This window comes from Akebia trifoliata, chromosome 13 (assembly GCF_017979445.1).
Source record: "Akebia trifoliata isolate Shusen 1 chromosome 13, ASM1797944v1, whole genome shotgun sequence".
Classification (NCBI taxonomy): domain Eukaryota; kingdom Viridiplantae; phylum Streptophyta; class Magnoliopsida; order Ranunculales; family Lardizabalaceae; genus Akebia; species Akebia trifoliata.
The window spans coordinates 11,851,924-11,874,716 of record NC_141387.1 but is presented as its reverse complement, the minus strand read 5'-3'; the positions used below and the strand labels follow the sequence as shown (position 1 = coordinate 11,874,716).

The 22,793-nt window shown below is 33.8% G+C and overlaps 2 protein-coding genes across 2 annotated transcripts; one reads left to right on the top strand and one right to left on the bottom strand.

Annotated features, from left to right (window-relative positions):
- Nucleotides 1-8,087: 8,087 nt before the first annotated feature.
- LOC147387862 (uncharacterized) lies at nt 8,088-9,423 on the bottom strand. The gene is made up of 2 exons (XM_086421381.1): nt 8,440-9,423; nt 8,088-8,339 (listed from the first exon to the last, which is right to left on the bottom strand). Exons 1-2 carry the CDS (start codon nt 9,355-9,357, stop codon nt 8,286-8,288), a joined length of 972 nt encoding a protein of 323 aa, XP_086277507.1. The 5' UTR covers nt 9,358-9,423; the 3' UTR covers nt 8,088-8,285.
- A 7,136-nt stretch (nt 9,424-16,559) lies between these two features.
- Nucleotides 16,560-22,097, top strand: LOC147387861 (phosphatidylglycerophosphate phosphatase 1, chloroplastic/mitochondrial-like). The gene is made up of 5 exons (XM_086420761.1): nt 16,560-17,182; nt 17,270-17,347; nt 21,540-21,613; nt 21,686-21,790; nt 21,932-22,097. Exons 1-5 carry the CDS (start codon nt 16,612-16,614, stop codon nt 22,046-22,048), a joined length of 945 nt encoding a protein of 314 aa, XP_086276887.1. The 5' UTR covers nt 16,560-16,611; the 3' UTR covers nt 22,049-22,097.
- Nucleotides 22,098-22,793: the final 696 nt, after the last annotated feature.

Genomic DNA, 22,793 nt, shown 5'->3' with positions numbered 1-22,793 from the left:
ACTAGTTTGTCCTTACATAATTAACTTTTGAATGTTTCCCACTACTATCCTTTATGTCGTTAAAAAGAAAATTATTTTTCTTACTTATTTTGGTAAAAAAAAATTAATTCAAAATCACTTTTAAAACATTAATATGGCTAGGGGTGCAACTTGGTCCGGTTCAAACTGAGAACCGAACCACATAGATAGCTTTTGGAGTGGTTTGGTTCGGTTCTCAGATCAAGCTTGTATACAGTCGTATCGAATCGAGAAACAGACCCTTATGTAATAAATAAATAAATACATATCCATGTATAATAATTATTATTATGAATTATTTGAGTTGTTAGGACGTAGATTAATGATCTTTCATGGATAAACAAATGATTTTATATGGACAGATTAATGATTTATTGTATGAAATTTTATTTTTATTATATATTTGTTTTTTTCTTTAAAAAATGTTATAATTTATATAACATTAACAACCAATAGAACTAAACCAAACCAAACCGACTTTAATTTAATTTGGGTTGATTTAGTTCCAATGAAATTTGATTTGATTCTGATTCTGATTTTTATTTAGTGGAACTGACTTATGTTGGTTTGATTCTAATTTGATCTCAAATCGAATCAAACCGAATCAAGTTGCACCCCCAAATATAGCAACGTCAAAAGCTTAATAAAAGAATAGAAGATATAGACATAATTTTCCTCTTGAATCGTGATCCAAAATGATCACTTGTTATTAAAATGGTGTCTATATGGCACAATTTGATTGGAAAACAAATACATATAGAGCTGCGTGGACAGCTAGGGTAGGAGCCGAGGTGTTTTAAACACCAACTAAATTATGCCAAATAGACGGCTGCCCTCTCTAGCTAACCCCCCCCCCCCCCCCCCCCCCCCCAAAAAAAAAAAAAAAAAAAAAAAAAAAACCCTTTATACATCCTTTAATTATGGTCGGTTGAGACTTTCAAAAGAAAAAAAAAAAGATTAAAAAAGAAACTCTTTCAACAAAATGTCAAGCTTCTCAAAAGAAAATATCTCTTAAGATATATAGAACGTGGGATGTGCAAGCCCACATGCATCAAAAAGAATTACTTATAATTTAAAATATATATAAGGCGGTTCAAGGGACATATGTAAAAACAATGAATTTTTCAAAATATGGGTTAGAGGTTTTGGATTGAGCTGATTTTTTGCGAGGATGGTCACTATGATGAGAAGATCATCCTCACAAAAAATCAGCTCAATCTGAAACTTTTAAACCCATCAAAAGTGATTTATAAATTATTGATAAAAATTAACAAAAAAATCGACGGTCCACATTCTAAATCACTTATAATAAGGTTAGAAGTTTCAGATTGGACTGATTTTTTTTTTTTTTTCGGATGATCTTCCCATCATAGAGATCATCCTCACAAAAAATCAACTCAATCCGAAACTTATAACCCATATTTTGAAAATTTATTAATGTTACATTGTTTTTACATATGTTTTTTCATATGTAACTTATTTTTCAAGTCCAATTTTAGTTTTAAGTTTGGGGTTTCGGTTGCCATCCATTTTCAAAACCTTGGATCAAGTCAAGATTTTTTTAAAAAAAATTTATCTATTTCTATGAAATCTTGAGGGATGTGGAGTATGTGGTAATCCATTTAATCTCAAAGACCTAAGTAGTAAGGAACTCATTATATTAAGTTTAGAAAAAGACTTCCCTTATTAACTTCAAAAGATATCAAATCTTATTTAGGATTGTTGGGCCCACTTGGGTTATCACATTGGCAATCCAACATCACAACCTTCTAGATTTCATAGAAAAAATTTATTTAAAAAAAAATAAAAATAAAAATAACAACAACAAGAACTGCTTTAAACTTCATCCAAGGTGTTAAAAATGGAGGCTCTCAAACTCTCAAATTTAAGAATTGAAGGTAAAAATAGATACAATCCAAAGTTCAAGTTGAGGATTAATTTTTTTTTACCAAAAGAAAGTGTAGATAAAGCTTGATGTTAAAGACGAGTGCATATGGGTCATAATTTCCATTAATCTATTAAGAAGGTTGAGTTCAATGGCTGCATCTCATCAATTTCAAAACACTGGGGGCATCCCATATGTTCACCAAAACATCGAGGCATGTCCATGTTGGAAGTTTGCACCGTGGAAGTTAAAAAATAAAAATTTCTAAAGATCTACATTTGCATCTCAAAAAAGGAGAAGAGCGGATTTTAAATAAAATTTTCATCTTATTATAAAAAGTTAATTAATATTATTTGTATAATATATTAAAGATATATAAAAATATATATAAAATAAAAAGCCTCATTTCAAACTTTCGCTTTAGGCTTCAACTTATATTGAGTTGACCCTGCAAATAGACACCATTCCTAGGAACGAGCACCATATTGGATCCCGAGTCTTCCCTTTTAGATTCCGACTTTCCAAAATTTTGAAAGAACCATTTATAATCACATTCACGTGTCAAGTTATATTTAAATTTATATCTATACACTCATCTTCAAAATATTGTTGTAAAATATTAGTCCTAATTGGATGTTCAATCTTAGTTGATGTTCCACCCTAAGAGGGAAAATGAATTTCTATCCCTCTCTGGCAAAATGAGTTTTTTTTTTTTTTTTTTCATTTTTAACGTTATTCTCTTATCCTCCACCTCCTTAAAAATCAAAAGAAATTTTTTATTCTCTACATTTACAATTTTTTAAGGGTAATTTGGAACCCAGTGCACATTTTGATCAATATTAGAGATACTCCTATATTCTTAAACTTCGTATTTACCCTTTGGGCAAATACAATTTTATAAGTTAATTTAGATATCCACACTCTTCAAAAAAATGATTTAAAACATACTCTTCAAACATTACAAAGGTTTGGCTCAAATTATAATATTTCTTTTCTATGAACTTTTAAACTATGCAAATTAATAATTTTTTTAGGTTTATTAATTAGTTTTTCATTGAATTATGTAAAGTACGTGTGTTGTGTTTTGTATTGCAAATGTTTCACTTGAATTTTTTAGTAGAAATTTAATATTGTATGTGATCTTGTACCGAACAATTCAAAATTAGTATTAAATTTCATAATTGATTTAATATGCCATCCAAATTTTTATTGAGATTGTGCATGTTAAACTCTAATTGATTTATGTGTTTATTGTAGTGTTTTATATAAGAAAACTTTAATTAACACACCAACTTTTACTCATAACACACCATTCTAATGTAAATTTCAAAAGGATCGATGTGTTGTAAGTATAAGTTGGTGTGTCAATAGAATCTCTCTTGTATAATCATCCATCTTAAAAATTAGCAAAAGACTAGTTACTAAGTTGGTGTTTGTTTGTGCTATTTTTCAGCGTTTATTGCTGGAAAAAAAAAAATTCAACACTTTTTGTCAAAATAGCATGTTTGTTTACTTTATATCTCCAGCGCTTATTGTTAAAAATAAGTGACAAAAATTCAACACTATTTTAATGTTGAAAAAAGTGTTGAAGCGGTAAGCACTTTACTTTTTTGGAACGGACATATATGCCTTTCATTTTTTTGGGCACGGACAAGTATGCCCTTATACTTCAAAGGATATTACCTCTTATATCCCATGGATAAGTATATAAGCATCTTTCAAATTAATAAACTCACACCATGGCCAAATTATTTTGTCTTATATAAATTAAAAGTTTTGGAATGAGTTGATTTTTGGTGAAGATGATCTATACAATGAAGAGATCATCCTCATCAAAAATTAGCCCATCCCAAAACTTCTTATTCCTTCAAAACAAGTTCAAAAATCATAAATCATCCATTTTTTCTTTGGAAACCATTTTTGACGTGATTAGAAATTTCGGAATGGGCAGAATTTTGGTGAGGATGATCTCTAGACCATTTAGATCATCATCACCAAAAATTTGCTCATTCCAAAAACTTTAACTCATATAAGACAAAAAAAAATTGGCTATGGTGTGGATTGCTCTTATTAATTCATAGGGTGTTTTTATAATTACACATCCTTCATTTCCATCAAAAATTATTCATTCAAAATTAAGTTCTTTTAATGTTGATTTCAAATTTTAATGACTTGTATGACATTATTATTTTTAATTTGAAATTTGTGGACTTTTAGAAATAAAAATTATTATTTACAAATTGAAATTTTGAGTATTACTTCTTATTTAAAAATGAATTGTATTTTAATTTTATGAAAAATAATATATTTTATTATATTTGATAAGAAATAGGCATTTGAAACATGCAAATAATGTATAATATGATTGTAAAGGTAAAAAAGACAATTTATCAATTTCAGCAATGTGTAACAAACATGATTCGGCATATAAACAAACAACTTTTTTTGCACTTAAATTCAACGCTTATAAGTTTCAGCACTTAATGCTATTCAACACTTTTTTTTTCAGTTTAACAAACAACACCTAAGTCATCATGTGATTGTTAAAGTAGTTAAACTTGAAAGTAATTTTTCTGAAGTATGATCCCCCCTCTTTTGTGATCCCTCTCTCTCTCTCTCTTTCTATATATATGTGTGTGTGTGTGTGTGTGTGTGTGTGTGTGTGTGTGTGTGTGTGACTTAAGGATTTGGATTGGGCCTTTTTTAGTGAAGATGATCTCTTTGGTGGGGAGATCATTCTCACAAAAAATCAACTCAATCTAAAACTTCTAATCCCATCAAAAGTGATTTGCAGATTAACGGTAAAAAATCGACGATCCACAATTCTAAACCACTTTTGATGTGGTTAGTAATTTCAGATTGGGCTTTTTTTATTTTATTTTTTTTGTAAGGATGATCTCCTCACCATAGAGATCATTCTCACAAAAAATCAATTCGAAACTTTTAAGTCATATAAGAGAACCTATTCTGTTCGACAACTAGCTATTTGACTAACATATTTTATCTTATATGGATTAGCAATTGGCTGATTTGGTTATATTTAGATCCGTTTGGTCCTCTAACTTCTCACTCTCTCAATCTCTCCTTCAATCTATACCATCTATTAGAATGAATCTGAGTTTTGGAAATGCCAATTGAGACAGAAAAAGTACAGTGAAAGAGTGTGAAAATCAATGGTTGAAGGTATGTTTTTTTATATAATTTTTGGGCATTTTTCATATTTCAATTCTTAATATTTATTTTTGCATTTTTAGAGAATCGATTTTTAGCATTTACATTTGCAATGGGCAGATTTCTAGTAAGGATGATCTCCTCGCCATAAAAATCATCATCACCAAAAATCAACCCATTCTGAAACTTCTAACACATATAGGACAAAATGTATTGATCAAAAAGTTGGTTACCACATGGAACAGTTTTGTGAGGCAATAAATATCCCTCTCAATCCAACTACAATGAAGTGGGGTCGACCCTACTTCCCCTTTAACTTTATTATCTCTCCCCCTTACTTCCTTCAATGATATATATTCAACCAACTTTGTACCCCTTTGACTTTACTATCTTTCCCATTTTACCCCTTTAACCCTAAAGAGGATTCCCACATCATAGGCACGGAAAAGCTCTAGTATATAATAAAACACAACGCTCTATCCTACTTTGCTATAATTTTGTGAGGGATAAAAATCCCTATGAATCCAACTACAATGAAGTGGGTTCCACAATACCTTTCTTGCCTCTATAACCAATGCTTATATAAGAAGTTTCCAATCATGGATGTGAGCTCGTCAACCACTTCCTTCACAACTGATATATGCTTTCTAACTTCCTCAAAAATCGATAACTACTTTGGCCTAGTACACTACCTAGGCACCGACTCTTTTGCTTCATCGCATCATGGTCTTTAATGTGAGATGAATCTTATACATTGAAAGCCATAGTTAAAGGCCCAAAAAATACTCAAATTTTGTAAAATTGAAAAGGCCACTATTCAACATTAAATTTCTTTTATGTCATTTTTGTTTTGAAGATATCAAAGGAACCTAAATGCTATGTTTGGATTGAGAGAAATGGAGAGAAGAGAAGAAAAAATAAATGAATTTCTCTTGTTTAGATTGTTAAGTGGGAGAGAAGAAAAAAGAATTGGAGAGAAGAGGAGAGAAAAAAATGTTAGTTTTCTTTCTCTCCAAAAGTGGAGAGAAGAGTAGAGAAATGGAGAGAAAATATTTTACAATTCTAACTCTGCCCTTAGATCTCTTTTATGATATTTTAAAATTCCAATGTTGTCCCAAGTTCTCTCTTGTGAAATTGAGTTTCTCTTCTCTACTCTCCACTTCTCTCAATCCAAACATAGCCCAAGGCTAGAGCAAGATGGTCTTACATCATTTTAGATACACCATTCAATAGGCCTTATCTAGAAGACAAGTGTTGGACACCAATCGAGATGGGCAATCATAATACCATGCAAATTATAAGACCCAATACAACATTGAAGCTAAAAATGTATAATATAGTGCAACAATCATATTATATATTTCTTTTTCTATTGTTTGGCATTTAGTTTTATATTTATGTGATGGCAACTTTAAACTTTCTATTTAAAACAAACAAATCCTAAGGTGAAAAACTAAATTTTATGGAACCTTTTTCTAGCATAGGCAAACCCTAAACTTGGTATTATTTACATGAGTAGTGCTGGAGTGACATTGAACTTGACATCATTTCACACATTGCTGATGTAGAGGTGCACACAGAACCATAGATGATGTTCACTTGTATCTTGACAAAATGCATCTATGGTTCAATATACACCTCCACATCAACAATGTGCGAAACAATGTCAATTTTAATATCACTCCAGCATTTTCCTATTTACATGTACATTATTCTTTCTTGAATTGAAATTGAGAAAACTCTTTCCACATCCGTATTTATTAAGTTCATTACACATTCTCCTTCCAAGTAGGCCCACAAGCATGTCTTTAAAAGCCCAATACCCTCTAAAAAAACATTTGAAGTTTCAACTAGTCTCTCAAGGCAAAAATTTGCGTTAAAAAAGGCCCATGGTATAAAAAGCTTGATTTCATAGCCCCTAAAAATTTCCTCATATCTTTTTTGTGTAGGTCCATTGATTTATGAACATTTCGACATCTCTCAATGCACATGTACAAGAAAAATATGATTTATTGGTGATTTATATGTTGAAACATTTTCAAAATTAATAAGTTTTAACTAGTGTTTTATTTTAAACATGCAATTTCTAAATTAACAACATTATTATCTTTTGAAAACTATTTTGATCCGACACATAACATTATTTTTAATGGGTTAATTAATTGCTTAACTTATTAACTAAGGTTAGAAATGAAAAACCATCGTGCAATCTAATGATCTCCAATTCAAAACGTGAGTCGTGGTTTTCCCTCAACGCAAGAGTAATCACCTATCCATTTCCCCACTTTATGATGGGCATAAATATGAGGAATAAACAAATCCTATAAATAAGAAGCCGTCACTATCCCATAAGCATTACAATGAATTCCCATCTATTTGACTACCTAATAGAGATTGGGATAGAACTATCAACACGATTTTGCTTTTTACGATTGTTATAAATTGGTGTTAGAGGCATCAAGAAAATCACCTCATTGATTGTTATATTATTATTCATGATTCAAAGTATGTAGATTTAGTTTCATGAATCACATTAATTTAATTGTTAATTTGATTAGAGCTTGATGCCTAAATCCTAGTAAAGTGGATTGAAAAATCCATCATTTTATCCATAACATTGAGTAACCGAAAGTGAATCCAAATCAACAAGAAGTTTGGTCGTAAGCAATGCACTACAAACTGAATCAAGATGAAGAGTATATCGGTTCAACTTAATGCCATAGCCAAGTTGTTAGGACTCTGGTAGTGTATGTAACAACATTGTTGTATTACACTCTACCTCCATTATTGCACCGAAACTTTTCATTCTCAAATTCTTCTAGAGAATCTCCTAATTATTTCAGAGCAACTAGAAAAAGATTCTTTAACCAAAAACTAGATTAATAGATCAAGACCAATAATATATTGATAACGAAGGTTAAAATTTCGTCAAAACACAATGTCTCAGTCAAGAGAAAAATTGATATTGTATCAATTGATAAATTCCCGAAACAATTAATGTTTCAGAGTCGGTTTCGTTTTGGTCTCAACCGATACCAATGCATATTGGCTAATAAATTGTAATACAATATGATGTTTTTGGGTAAAAACCAGTCAATAAATCATGTAAAATCACTAAATTTCGCAAGTTAACACTACAAATTCCAAATGCAAGCAAGTTTAAATAAAAGAAATTAACATTTGTCTAGGAGAACAATTATCAGTGATTGATTTACTTCTTATGATCCTCCCTGGCCACAATTTTGAACTTTCCAGTTTGTTGTTGCTGCAAACAAAGAAAAACAAGAATAAAATCACATCAAATTATCCATTAAAATCAGATTTTGACTTAAATTGAAATTAAATTTTGAAATAAGAAAGATCACCTTTTTCCAAAGCTCAGTGTGGGTTTTGCAGAATCCAGCAACAATTGCTCCTCCTCTACCACTTCTCCCTTCTCTGTACTCAATACAGAGTTCCTCATTCAACCCACAAGTAACATGGAATGCTAATGAGCATTTGGGTTCGGAGCATTCGATCGAACACCCATTTGTCGAATTACAAATATAACAAACATCTTCAAATCTTTTGAGAGGAACCCGTGAACAATCGATCCCTTCTCTACCGTCGGGATCCTTAAAAAAGACTTCCGGTACGAGTAAAGCGCACAAGATGTGGGCCCACCGATCATCTGTAGTGGGTTTCATGGCTCCTCCCTTTACCGGGCAAAGACAGCAAATTTTTGGAGAAGGTGAAGAGATTTGGCAATTGGTACAGAACCAATCGCCTTCGGGGATTCTATGGATGAGAGGATCGCCGTAACAGGTGGCGTGGACCATCAGATCACATCCATCGCAGAATACAATGGGGTCTGATGGATCTCCATCAGTGCTATTGCAAACTACACAAACAATCCCATCATCTTCTTCTTCTTCTTCTACTTCTTCTTCATCTTTGTGGGACTTAAATCCCTCAATTACTTTTTTTCCTTCTTTGATCTCAGATTGGTTTTTGTGTAAAATGGGTGATTCTTTTTCGGGGGATTGTTGGTATTCGACGTTGAGATCGAAGGATGAAATGGGCTTTTGTGGGCTGTTGCAGAGAGGTTGTAGAGCCAAGACTCTTTTCTTGGCAGGTAAGCAATAAGTGGTGGTGGTGGTGGTGGTGGTGGTGGGGAGAGGGTTCCAAGATTCCTTTCTCTTCTTGGCTGGAAGAGGTGGTGAGTTTGGATTCTCTTCAGTTTCATTTTGTTGCTGAAGTTTGAATCTCTTTAGAGGGTGGAGGCCATGAAATCTGCTCCCCATTTCTACTTCTTCTGATTTGATTGCAGAGAGAGAGGTTTTGAAAGATTCTGTGTATCTAAAAGAACACAGAAGCGGTGGGAAGGAAAAAAAAAACCCGGGAACATATATTTAAAAAGTGAGTTTCTGTCGTTTAAATTTGGCGGGGTTCAAGTTGGCTCTTTTATTTGAATTTTGTTGGAATTGATTTTAGCCGCTGATGTTTATTTGGTTTTCTTTTTTAAACACACTTTCCTTACTAACTTAATAAGGTTTCAAATCTTGCTAAGGGTCTTTTAGCCTACATGGATTATCACAGTGTCAATCCAACTCCATAGCCTTCTAAATTTCAAGGAAAAATTCATAACTAAAACAAAAAATTTATAATAAAAAAAATGAATATATGTAGGGAAGTGTTCGGAGGCCCTAAAGAGCCAAACATTTTTCAAAGTAGAGGTTAGATGTTTCAGAATGGACTGATTTTATGTGAGGATGATCTCTATGGTGAATAGATTATCCTCACTAAAAATCAGCTCATTCCAAAACTTCTAACCCTAGTTTACAAGTTGAAGAATTGTGCACCGTCGATTTTTGTAAATTAATTTTAATCGGGTTAGATGTTTTGGAATGGACTGATTTTTTGTGAGCCATATGTGGAAAAAAGTTTGGCACAATGTTTGACTCTCTTTAAGGCTTCCGAACGTCACCCACACATACACACACACACGCATATATATATATATATATATAATATATATATATATATATATATATATATATATTATATATATATATATATATATATATATATGTAAAAATAATGTAACGTTAATAAATTTTCAAAATATGGGTTAGAAGTTTTGAATTGAGCTGATTTTTTGTGAGGATGATCTCTATGATAGGAAAATCATCCGGAAAAAAAATCAGTCCAATCTGAAACTTCTAACCCCATTAAAAGTTATTTAAAATGTGGATTGCTGATTTTTTGCCAATAATTTGTAAATCATTTTTGATGGATTTAGAATTTTCAAATTGAGTTGATTTTTTGTGAGGATGATCTTATCATCATAGTGACCATCCTCACAAAAAATCAGCTCAATCCAAAACCTCTACCCCATATTTTGAAAAACCATTGTTTTTACATATGTCTCATGAACCGCCCCCTATATATATATTTGTTCTGAACTTCATCCAAGGTGTTGAAAATTGATGACTACCAAACTCCAAATTTATAATTAAAATTCAACAGTGAAAATTAACTTTTTTTAAAATAAAAAATTAATAGTTCTTAAAATTTTGTCATCTAATCCCCTTATAACATGAAAACATGTTTTGAAAGGCCACAATTTGAGTTCATGACCCTTAGAGCAACTCCAACGTAGATCCATAACGGCTAGGCATAATTGGTAGGCATTTTAACACGAAGAGGCATATTTTCTATTCAAGGGATTTGCACTCCAATCGTATCAACAAAATAGCTCTCCACAAATTTTTTAATTCATCTACAATAAAATAACTCCCAACTGCATCATTTTTTTTACCACCAACAAGTAGAGAGAGAATCTCACTCTCTTCTTCTCTCTTTCTCTTTCTCTCTCTCTAAAAATTTTCAAAATGGCTCTCTAAATATAGAGTGCATTGGAGTCCCTTCTTGAAGCTCTAGTTCTACAAAATGGCATTTGGGAGGGGATGCCTAACCTAAACCCAAGTGCGTTGGAGTTTCTCTTAGTATTTGAAATGTTACGAAGTTAGTCAGGCTAGCCTGACACTTTCTTTTTCATTGTATAGTTAGGTGGGTCCTATGAATTCACTACTAAATTGATCATCATATTTATTCAAACTGTAAGGAAAAATAATAATGGTTGTGATCCATTCATCAAATAGTTGTGATTTATTCATCAAATAGACTCAATGTAAAGTATCATGATTCATCTTGGGAGGTAGAAAGATTTTAAACTAGTCATCGAAATAATGGCGTTCTCAAATATAATGTTTTGAATTCTAAATACCAAACCATTCGTCGGGTTCTATTTGCAAACACACACTACAAAAACATTGCTAATTAGTGGCAAATTAGCAGCAGGTGGTTTTGTGAAACCACCCAAAAATACGTATAAATAGAGGCGATTATGTTATAATGTCGACAATAAGATTTTATTAGGGGCGGCTCTGGATACACCGCCTGTGATTATGTTTGTTGAGATGGGTTTTGACACCATTTTTTTCGGGAATATCAATTGCTTTTTTGTGTCAGATTTTCACATGTTACCCTAATATCTCTCTCACACACAAGGGGACGAAGCTAGGAGTTTTTGTAGTGGGGGCAAATTATAGTTGCCTGATAAGGTTAAAGAACATGAAGACTAGTGCTTTTTAGGCGAAAATTCATGGGTTTTTTGTTAGAGGTTTAAAAAAAAAAAACCATTTAGGTCATGTCTTATTTGTCTATGAGAGAAGACCTAAGTCAAGGGGCAATGTAATCAGTGGGGGTGGCAGCAATTACCAAATATGATCCAAACATAAGGGTTTTAATAATCACAAAAACTTGAGTTGGGGTAAGGGCAAATTCAAAATATATCAAATTCTCAAAAAGATAATGTAATTTTTTTTTTAAGTTTGTAGGCCAAGTGCCCCTCTATAAATTCACATGTGCTCACTCTCTCCCCCACCCCCCATCCTTTTCTCTCTATACATAAGGAAGTGTTTGGATGCCCTAAAGAGAACTAAACATTTTTCAAAATAGGGGTTAGAAGTTTCAACATGGGCTGATTTTTTGTGAGGATGGTCTATATGGTGAAGAGATCATCCTCACCTGAAATCAGCTCATTTCGAAATTTCTAACCCTAATTTACAAGTTGAAAAATTGTGGGATCATCATGTTTTTGTAAACCACTTTTGATGTGGTTAGAAGTTTCGGAATGGGCTGATTTTTTGTGAGGATGACCTCCTTGTCATAAAGATCATCCTCACAAAACATCAGCCCATTCCAAAACTTCTAACCTATACATTGCCACAATGTTTGGCTCTATTTAGGGTATATGAACGCCATCAAATATATATATATATATATATATATTTGAGTGGCGTTCCTTTGACAAAATCCTAGATAACATTCTAGACGAAGCATTTTTATCTTATATGGGCTAAAAAATTTAGAATGGGCTAATTTTTTTTTTTATGAGGATGATCTCTATGGTGAGATAATCATCCTCACAAAAAATCAGTTAATTCTGAAATTTCTAACCCAAGTTTATAAGATGAAGAATCGTGAACCATTAGTTTGTAATCACTTTTCATGGGGTTATCTTTCTCTCTCAATTGTTTGCCCTAGCTACAAGTCTCTCATCCACTCGAAGATCAAGTCCTAGTAGATCAATTTGAGTTGAAGCCCTGATTAATTAAGGTAATTTGTATGCCTTCTCTTAATAAATCTTTTTCTTAGCTTTGGAGGAGTTGTAAGATGGAATCTTTGGATCTCTTAATAAATCTTGTTGTCCATTTACATTTGACCTATTTGGTTTTGAAGCATAATTTGAATCACATTTTACCTCTTCTCGTAGAAACCTTTTAGACTTAAAAAATCTTTTGAGTGCTAAATATTTTTCTGTTCAGTTTTATGGTCTGTGCACATGGAGTTTATTGAAAATCAAGGCTATAAAATCCTTTCAATATATTTGTGAAAATCAAGGTTAAAATCTCATATTTTCATAAAAACTAAAAATCTCTAATAAAAATCCTAAACGAGTTTGCTGAATATATAGTACTTACATAAACATAATTTGCTGAATTTATAATAATAGTTTTGAGGTGCATTAATGGTGATTTTTATTAATATGACAGTTTGTTAAATTTGCATTATATTTCTAAGAAGAAGTTATGCTTTCAACTGCTTCACAAATCTATGATTGATGGATACCTAATGCAATGTTTATCACCTCACGTACTATACTACAATAGCTCAGTTAATGCATATACAATTTTTGGGATTGAATTAGAATTCAACCCATCAAAGGATTCTAATCGATTAAAAAATAGAGGTTTCCCTAATTAATTGAAACACTTAATTATTGTAGAGGGTAAAATCGATATTAAACACCTGACGTAAATAAGGCGAATATCGATGATCAATCACACAACAATTAATACATATCTTGAGGCATTGATTGATATATCTTGGATTAGATTTTATTTGATTAAGATTGTAATCTTATCTAGAAATAGAAAGTCTCCTAATTGACTAGAGAATATTTATTTATAGAGAATCTTGAATTGTTTTATTTTCCTTTTAGGGTTTGATTTTTTATCTATATAAGGAGAGCTATTAGGTAGAAGAAGAGGGCTCAGGGGAGGGAAAAAAATAGGAGGCTAGGTTTTGTAAATCTTATAATGGTTTGAAGAATAGAGGAAAAGTTATTCGGAGTTCCGGGACGTAATTCGACTTTAGGATGAATCTTGCTTCTTGTCTTCTCTTTTTTTTCCTTTTTCTTTGATTATTTTTATGGGTGATTTTTTATCATTTGTATGCATCAAGAACACCGATGATTGATTGTTATAGGTAAATCTCGAGGAATCGACAACATCCGAGATTTTACCTCTACAAATTGGCTTCGTCTGTGGGAATCGATTTTGAAAATACAAACAAAAATCACAATAGTGAGATTTGGATCAAGACACCACGTAGAATGATTAAAATTTTCATCAAGGATTGGAGGTTACCCCCAAAGTCAACGCTTGTAAGATAGATTTTCCAATCTGATCTTGATGAAGAATGGATCTTAATTTCCCGATTGGATCTTTTGATCATGATGTGCAAATCTTTACCTTAATCGTGATAAGATATTTTCTTATCAAGTTGCAAGAAAACTAAGAACAAAAGAGATAAAGGAGAAGTAAAAAAAAGGAAAATATGGAGGGGAAAGAAGGGGGAATGTTATTTTTTTTTCTCATTGTCCCTACCCTACCTTGTTCTTATTCTTCTTTTTTGAGTTTTTATTCTAAGTCTTCTTGAAGTGTGTTTTATCTTTGACTTGAATGACTTGAATTATAGATCTTGAGAATTGAAGTAATGAGTTGATGCATAGATGAGAATTGAGTGATGAGAGAGTTGAAGATGCTTTAGAATTGAAAGAGATGAAGGTTGAGTGGTGAGAGAGTTGAGTGATGGGAGTTGAAGCTTGATAGAGGGATTCAATTATTAGGGGTTTTATGAGAGAGAGGGGGATTATAAGATTTTGAAGGTGACTTTTAGGAGTAGAATGGGGTGAAAATGTGAAAATGTGGAAAATGACATGAGGTATATAAAATTTAAGGTTAAAGGGAGGGTATATGTGGAAAGTGGTGTAAGTGGGTTTTTTCAACCCATATGGGTTGAGTATCAAGCGAGATTAAAAGAGTTGGTTTTGATTAAAAATTGATGGTGTAAAGGGATGGTTGTTGATATTTTTGAGAGGGTGAAGAAAACTATTTTTGAGAGGGTGAAGAAGACGATAACAAGTGTCAAAAAGTTGTGGGGGTGTGTGTTAAGTGAGTTAATTAAGGAGAAGGGCTATGGGATGACTTATGATGAGGGGTTTGGAGAGAATGATAGGGATAGGTTATGACATGGGTGTGAGTTTGTTAGTTTTTTGAAAATGATGATGGGATTGGGTAGATGAATTAGGGAGATGGGTTGTGATGGTGACATGTGTCCCATTTTGATAATTATTGATCTTTGTAGTGATCATGGGTATTGGACTTTGGTAGAGGTTTGGGATTAGGATAGGGTAATGATTTGGGTTGGATTGGACTTAGGGTTGTTTTAGGTTCAATGGGCTTAGGGGTTAGGTTGGGTTTGATTAGTATAGGATTGGGTTGGATTGAGAGGTGAGGTAGTGAGGAGTGACACATTTCTAGCCCATAGGCCAAGCAAAGAGGTCCCAAGGCATTATTTGTAATAAAGTAAGCATTTTTTTGGTTTGGGCCTTTAAGCCCATTTTTATTTTTAGAATATCTTTTTGGACATTTTTGCATGGGGGCCCATTCAAATTGGGGTGTCTATGGGATAAATAGTTGGATACCGATATTCTTAGCAAAATCAGATATAGATATCAAATACAGGGTAAGGATGCAAAATTGTAGTTCAAATACTCACACACTTAGATAACAAATTCTCAATTGATTGAGAATTTTGGGATTAGAGTTTTTCAATAATTAAAAGATTAAATTTGAACAAGAGAGAAGAGAAAGAAACATTACCTGGAGGCAATGTTTTAAGAACCAGATTGATAACCAAATCGAAAATTAGTTCAAATGGTCTGATCGGGGTTCGATTGAGGTTTAATACAATCAGACTGATTTGTATTTATTAACTAATTTTTTATATATAAAAATTAAAAATAGAAAAAGAAAATTTATGAAATCATTCACAAATTGATTAAAAATCACACAAGGGATTTAGATTTCCTTGGAATTCTTCAAATTTACAAAGTTTTCAGCTTCCTTTCTTGAAAAAAATCATAATAAAAATGATTTTTTTAAATAATAATTTTTTAAATTTCAAGAACCAGTTCATGAGAATTAATGGTTGTACAGTTGAACCATTGGTTTTGAAAAACAAATGATTCTTTATAAAATATTGGTTCAAGGATAATTGAACCAATTATTTTTAAAAGTCCGATCAGACATGATCACACCATTGGCCCGATTCGATTTTTAAAACAATCCTCAGAGGTTGCTGAGTCGATCATTGAGAAAAACCCTAATAGGAGATGTAAAGAGAATGAAGGAGAGATGGAGACAAAACCAAGTCCAATTAAGATGGGTGTATTTTTGTTTTATTAAATTTTATTTATTTTAACAATAAAAAATACAAATTAATAGAGAGAATCATTTTCGACAAGGGAGATAAGTGCAATTACCAGAAAGCTAACAGGTTATGTGGAATTATGTTATACCGTAGAGAGTAAAAGTCTAATTTGTCCTTTATTAATTATTTTGTGTATATTATAAAATAGTTGGAGTGGCAATATTAATGGACTAGTAGAAATTGTCTTATGGGACCATATAACATACTTGATAGGGTAGAGAAGATATTCTCATCTCTTTGGGATAAAAACAAAAAGAGACCCAATTTCACTAAATTTTTTTCACTTATTTTTTTAATCATAAATATTAAAATTATGAAATAAACAAATATGTTGATTTGATAAAAAGTACTGTTTTTTTTTTTTTTTTTTTCAGCATTAAGTGCTGAAAATAAGCCCAAACAAACAGCCCCTAAATAAAATAAAATAAGCCGAAATGCAAGCAACCTTCGTTTCTCCAGTGCCCACTTATTGTTATCCCCATGTCCATAAGCAACTCAACTCTGCTCATAATTCCCAGATCGCCACTCCAACAACAACAAAAACAACAAAGACTGGAAGAAGAACCATTCTATGTTCTCATCACAACAAGAATCAAACTCAGCAAAAAAAACCTCTCACAAATAACCTGTTATTATCAGAGGAAACTCATTCCTTCTCTGTAGGTATAGACAACAACAAGATTCAGAGAGACATTTCTACAAACATGTGGTGGTCGAATCTAAAAGCTTCATTAGGGCAGCGTTTCAACTTCGAGGGTGTCTCCTCTTCGGTGTCAGTGGTGACCAAAGACTCACACCTGGCTCTCCCACACCTCAGAGTGCCAGATATAACGTGGATCGATTGGGTGGAGCTGAAGCAGATAGGTTTTCAAGGGGTTGTGTTTGATAAAGATAATACCCTTACCCCTCCTTACTCTCTCACATTGTGGCCACGTTTGGTTCCTTCTTTGGATAACTGTAAATCTGTCTTTGGTGATAATGTTGTTGTTTTTAGTAACTCTGCTGGTAATTCGTTTTGCTTTTTCACCAATTTTTTCCTTCAATTTTTTGTTTGCTTGTTTGGTTTTTCATGTTCTTGATTTGGTATATTAGGGCTTTATCAATATGATGCTGATGGGTCCAAAGCAAGAGCTCTTGAGGAGTTTGTTGGAGTTCATGTTATAAGACATGGTAATTTTCTGTATTTTTTTTTTTCATCTTTAGTTCCAAATTGAATTAGCATAGATTGTAAAATGGTCTAATGGGTTGCAACAATTAATGGAAATTTGAGTACCCCATTTAATTTGATGCAATTCTTTGTACAACTTTAAACTCTATATCATGGTTTTTTAATCTTGGATTTTCATCTCATCTTGTTCATCAATGATACCGAGATGACTCGCAAGACATCTTGGACATGATGGAAATTTTTGCCTGGGTTTCGGAACCAAAAAGAAGGAGAAATCGAAGGAGGAGAGGGAGAAAATGGGGGAATTTGGCCATGGCATCTCGTTTCGTTAATGAACCATACCTAGATAACTCAGGCATTTTTTTAAACCATGCTTCATGCTGTTAATTTGGTAAACCTTTATATTGCCTATTTGATGAAATTAACTGCTACATTATCCATTTAATTTTAGAATAAAATTCACACTACACGGTACCTGGTGTTGTCTCAATTAAGGAATGGTTGGTTAGGGCATCTGTTAAAAATTGGAATCTTGGTGGGAATGACTACAAACTTCTTCAATATGTAGGATATAGGAATGCTAGAGTAAGTGACAAGTTTTTGTGAACTTGACTAGTCTTATGAGAGAAGTTAATTAGCACTTATGCACCTTAAGTAGGACTAGATGAGAATACTGAGTGATTAATTTGTAAAAAGATGGAGTACTCTAATGGAAAAATTCTAGATGGAGCTACTTATAAGATTATTTCCAAATTGTTCGAGCATTATTGATTCAGCTCAGGGTGATTTTTTGAGAGGTAGACAGATCCTCGATGGAGTGTGTTGGTTGTGAACGAGTGCATCGATTCGAGGGTAAACGCTAAGGCCCCTGGTGTGATCTATAAAGTTGATTTGGAAAAGACTTATGATCATGTGAGCTGAAACTTCTTTGAATACATGTAAGGAAGGATGGGGTTTGGTCAGAAATGGATTGGGTGGATTTTGAAATGTGTTAGTTCTCCTTCTTTTTCTATTCTCATTAATGGCTCTCTGCATGTATTTTTTAGAAGCTCAAGGGGTCTTAGATAGGGTAACCCCCTCTTACCTTTTCTCTTTTTCATGGTTGTGGAGGCTCTAAGGAGGATGATATCAAAAAGTGTGGAATGTGGGGAGTTATCCGGCTTTTCAGTTGGCCAGAATGGTTCCTTGGTTTCGCATTTACAGTTTGCTTATGACACCTTGGTGTTTTTGGAGGCTTCAATATTTCAATTAGTGCTTCTTGAGTGCTGTTTTTTGCTACTTTGGTGCAGTTTTGGGTTTGACTGTTAATTTCATGAAGAGCAAGTTGTTTGGTGTTGCGGATGTGTCGAATCTGGAGTGGTTAGCGGCGGCGGCTGGTTTTCAGGTTGGCTCACTGTCTTCATCTTATCTGGGGCTTCCCTTAGGGGCACCTTTGACTAGTAAGGCCATGTGGTATTCTGTGGTTGAAAGGGTTGGAAGGAGGTTGAATAGTTGTAAGGCGAAACTGCTATCCAGAGGGGGTTAAGCAACCTAGAGAGATTGTTTATGGAGTTCTTGTGGCACGACAAGGGGAAGACGAAATTCCATTTGGTTGGGTGGAAAAGGGTGTGTATCTCGAAATGTAAAGGTGGTTTGGGTGTGCATAGCTTGGGCCTTATGAATAAATCATTGTTAGGTAAATGGCTTTGGAGGTTCAGGGTGGAAAGTGATAATCTTTGGAGGAGAGTGGTGGTTGCAAAATTTGGGGAGATTGGGTGGAACAGCGGGATAGGGAGGGGTAATTTTTGGTTGTGTGGTATGGAAGAGTATGTTAAAGATGTCTCAGTTCTTTCATCAAAGAGCAAGGTTTAAGGTGGGGGGATCGTAGGCGGGTGCATTTTTGGGAGGATTTATGGTGTGGGGATACGTTGTTGAAAATAGTTTTCCTCTCCTTTTTCAGTTGTCTTCCAAGAAAGGGGCTACATTTTCTGATTTTTTGGTGGTTAGTGTTGGAATGATTGGTTGGGATTTTGGTTTTGGACGGGCTTTTAATGATAGGGAGGTGGATGAGATATCGTTGTTGACGAGATGGCTAGTAGATACTCCCGTGTCCGGGACTCAACGGATACAAGTATTTGGAAAGAGTACAAGGATGGCGTTTTTTTCGGTTAGATCGTTTTATCGTTCCCTCATTTCTAATGGGGCAGGGAATTTTCCTTCTGTGGCTATTTGGGGTCCAAAAGTCCCGTCTAAGATTGCTTTTTTATTTTATTTTATTTGGTATGCGACTTGGTATAGTATCCTCACCATGGACGATTTGATTTGAAGGGGGTTTTGCTCTCCGAGTTATTGCATCATGAGTAAAAGGGGTGGGGAGACTACTAGCCACCTTTTGCTTCATTGCACGTGGGCTTATTTGGGTTGTGGACTGTCTTCCTCGGTCGATGAATTCCCTTTTCGAGTCTTGGCCGAGTATGGGTGCATCTTTCACAGCGGCAAAACAAATTGTGTGGTCCATTATTCCATTTGTGATGTGTTGGGGGGTGTGGAAAGAAAGAAATCACCGAGTCTTCAATAGGTTAGAAATGACCTTAGGGTATGTTTGATTGCACATGGAAAATAGGGTGGAAAATCAATTTCCATGGAAAATGACATTTTTCAAGTGTTTGATTGCACATGGAAATGGAAATTCATTTTCCACCCCATTCAAAAAATCCACTAAATCATGGATTTCACTTTCCCACCCATATGGGTGGGAAAATGAAATCCACCCATATTTTCCATTCTCAATTCTTCCCTACCACCACCACTACCACCACCACCACCACCACCACCATTACACTAACCTCGCCATCGTCGTCATTGCCGTCGGCTCCGTCTCCGACCACTTTATCTCTCTCTCTTCTTCTTTTTCTTCTTCTCCTTCTTCTTCATCCCTCACCTCTTCCGCCACCACCACCACTACCACCACCACGTTCTCCCCCCATCTTCCTTGCTTATCTCCGTTGTCGCCGTCATCGCCGCCACCGCCACCGTCGCCGTTGTGCCGCCACCACCTTCGTTGCCACCGTCACCACATCCTCCCCCCTCCCTCTTCCTCGTCATCTTCTTCTTCCTCTCCCCCTCCTCTCATCTTCTTCCTCCTTCTCCTCTTCTTCTTTTTTCTCATAATTTTCCATGATTTTATCCAAGTGAAATCAAACAATGGAATTTGATTTTCCAACCATACCTATTTTCCACAACTAATTTTCCATGGATTTCAAATTCCATGGAAAGTGACTTTCCATGCAATCAAACATACCCTTAGAGGAAAATTTTGTTTCTATTAAAGGTTCTCTCTATTCTTGGTGTAAGGCCTTTGTTGAGTTTAGAGGTGTCTTCCTTGAAGACTTTATGGGGAGATGGGATTTAAAATGTAGATTGTCTAAATCGCTGGGTTGGTTTGTTTGTTTTTTTTTCTTTTTCTTTTTCTTTTCTTGTTGGTCTCCTCGACCACCTTTTAATATATGTTGCCTTTACCTATCAATAAAATGAAAAATTCTAGATGTAGAAAGTATTTCGATAGTAAGGGACCTAAATGTGCATATAAGGAAAGCCAATATAGATATGAAATAGTCCATGGAGGACAATGTTTGGTGTGAGAACTGAGATAGTAGTTAGAATCCTTGACTTTGTCACAACAACCTAATTTAGCAAATACCAATTCTAAAATTCCTTTTACAATTGGAACAATCAAAAGGCATATCAACTTTTCTCCTTTTAAGAAGTAAGGAAAACTTTATATGCAAAGATTGTAATATTATTCCAAGAGAGAGTTTAACTATACAACATAGGTGAATTGCTATGGATGTTTGCACGAAGAGGTGGAAGACAATGATTAAAAGTTGAGAGTTTAGTATCATTTAGGAAAAGTAATTGATAGAAGGAAACTATAATTTTGAATTGCTTTTTATTTTTTATTTTTAATGAAAATAGAAAACAATTTGGAAATTGCATTTTAAGAGGCAATGTGAGACACTAGTGATCCTCCTAGAAAGGAATCCCTACCTTGGAAACCATCCTACTGTAGAATTTAGGTAAAATTTTGAGAATAAATTTCGAAAACTCCACAAGCAAATGCTTCCATGTCTTAACCATTTGGGAGGATATTTTACCCAAGTTATCACTTTATGTTAATTTGTACTACTTAATTAACTTATGTATGTTAAACTTCAGGGGTGAAGAAGCCAGCTGGAACAGCCGAGGACATTGAAAAATATTTTGGTTGTGCATCCTCACTACTTGTCATGGTAGATATCTGTACACGTTCAGTGGTTCAATATCATTTCTATTTACTTATGTGGCCAATTTCTGCACGCCAGGTTGGTGATCGGCCTTTTACAGACATTGTTTATGGAAATCAAAATGGGTTTCTGACTATTTTAACCGAACCCTTTAGTCTTGAGGAGCCTTTTGTCGTTAAGCAGGTTAGTTTTCCTTCACTTTCATTTCCTTGTTTTATAACTTCTTTGGATTGTAGTAGAAATCAAGGTGATGGAGCTCTCTAGGGATATATTTCTTTGTTGTTGCTAGAACTTGGTGAGTACTGCTAATGTAAAAAAATTCAGGTTAGGAAATTGGAAGCTTCTCTCTTAAACTATTGGCATCAGAGAGGGTTGAAACCCACCGATCACAGCCTCATGCCAGAAGCCATGCAGTGTGTGAAGGTTCCACAATATCTGTAAGAAACGTTATTACATATTAATGTAAATGAGTTGTCATGTTGATAGATTAGTGAAAGTTTTCTTATGACACCCATAGTTACCAAGTCGGGGTTCAGGAATAAGTCGGCATGGGAAAATTGGGCAAAATCGGGAAACATCGGAAAAAAGTCGGGAAAAAATCGAGCTAGGATAGGGCTATGTAATTGTTCCAATGAGCGGGTGTTTTCATATTATATCATCAAGTTCCATATTAACTAGAATGATAAATCAAGAATTCTCATGTTCCACAACAAGTAATCACAGATTCAAGGTTTATATTATTCACAATATAAAATATACCACAATCATGAGTCCGGATTAGGATTCATTAACAGATCAAAAACATCAAATCAATGTCATTCTCATTATTTTATGTATTATTCGTGATTTAATTGCAAAGTTCGTAAAAGTCATGTATTATTAAAAAGACGTGATTAAATCAGTGAAGGAAAATATTCACAATCTAATCGCGACTTTTTCAAGAAGTCAGAGACTTTGGTGACTATGATGACACCACGATTGTTTATTTATGGGCATCCCACGGGCGCATACGCAACATCACATGAGTTTAATTAATTTTGATCATGAGTTTAAGAGTTTTGGGATGATATCACATGGCTCGATTTGTTGAGACATTGCAATGCAATTTTGAGTTCGTGGGTACAAGTCTAACTTACCCCCACAAAAACCCCCATTGCCTGGAGATTTTTCTTCTACCAAGGTATGT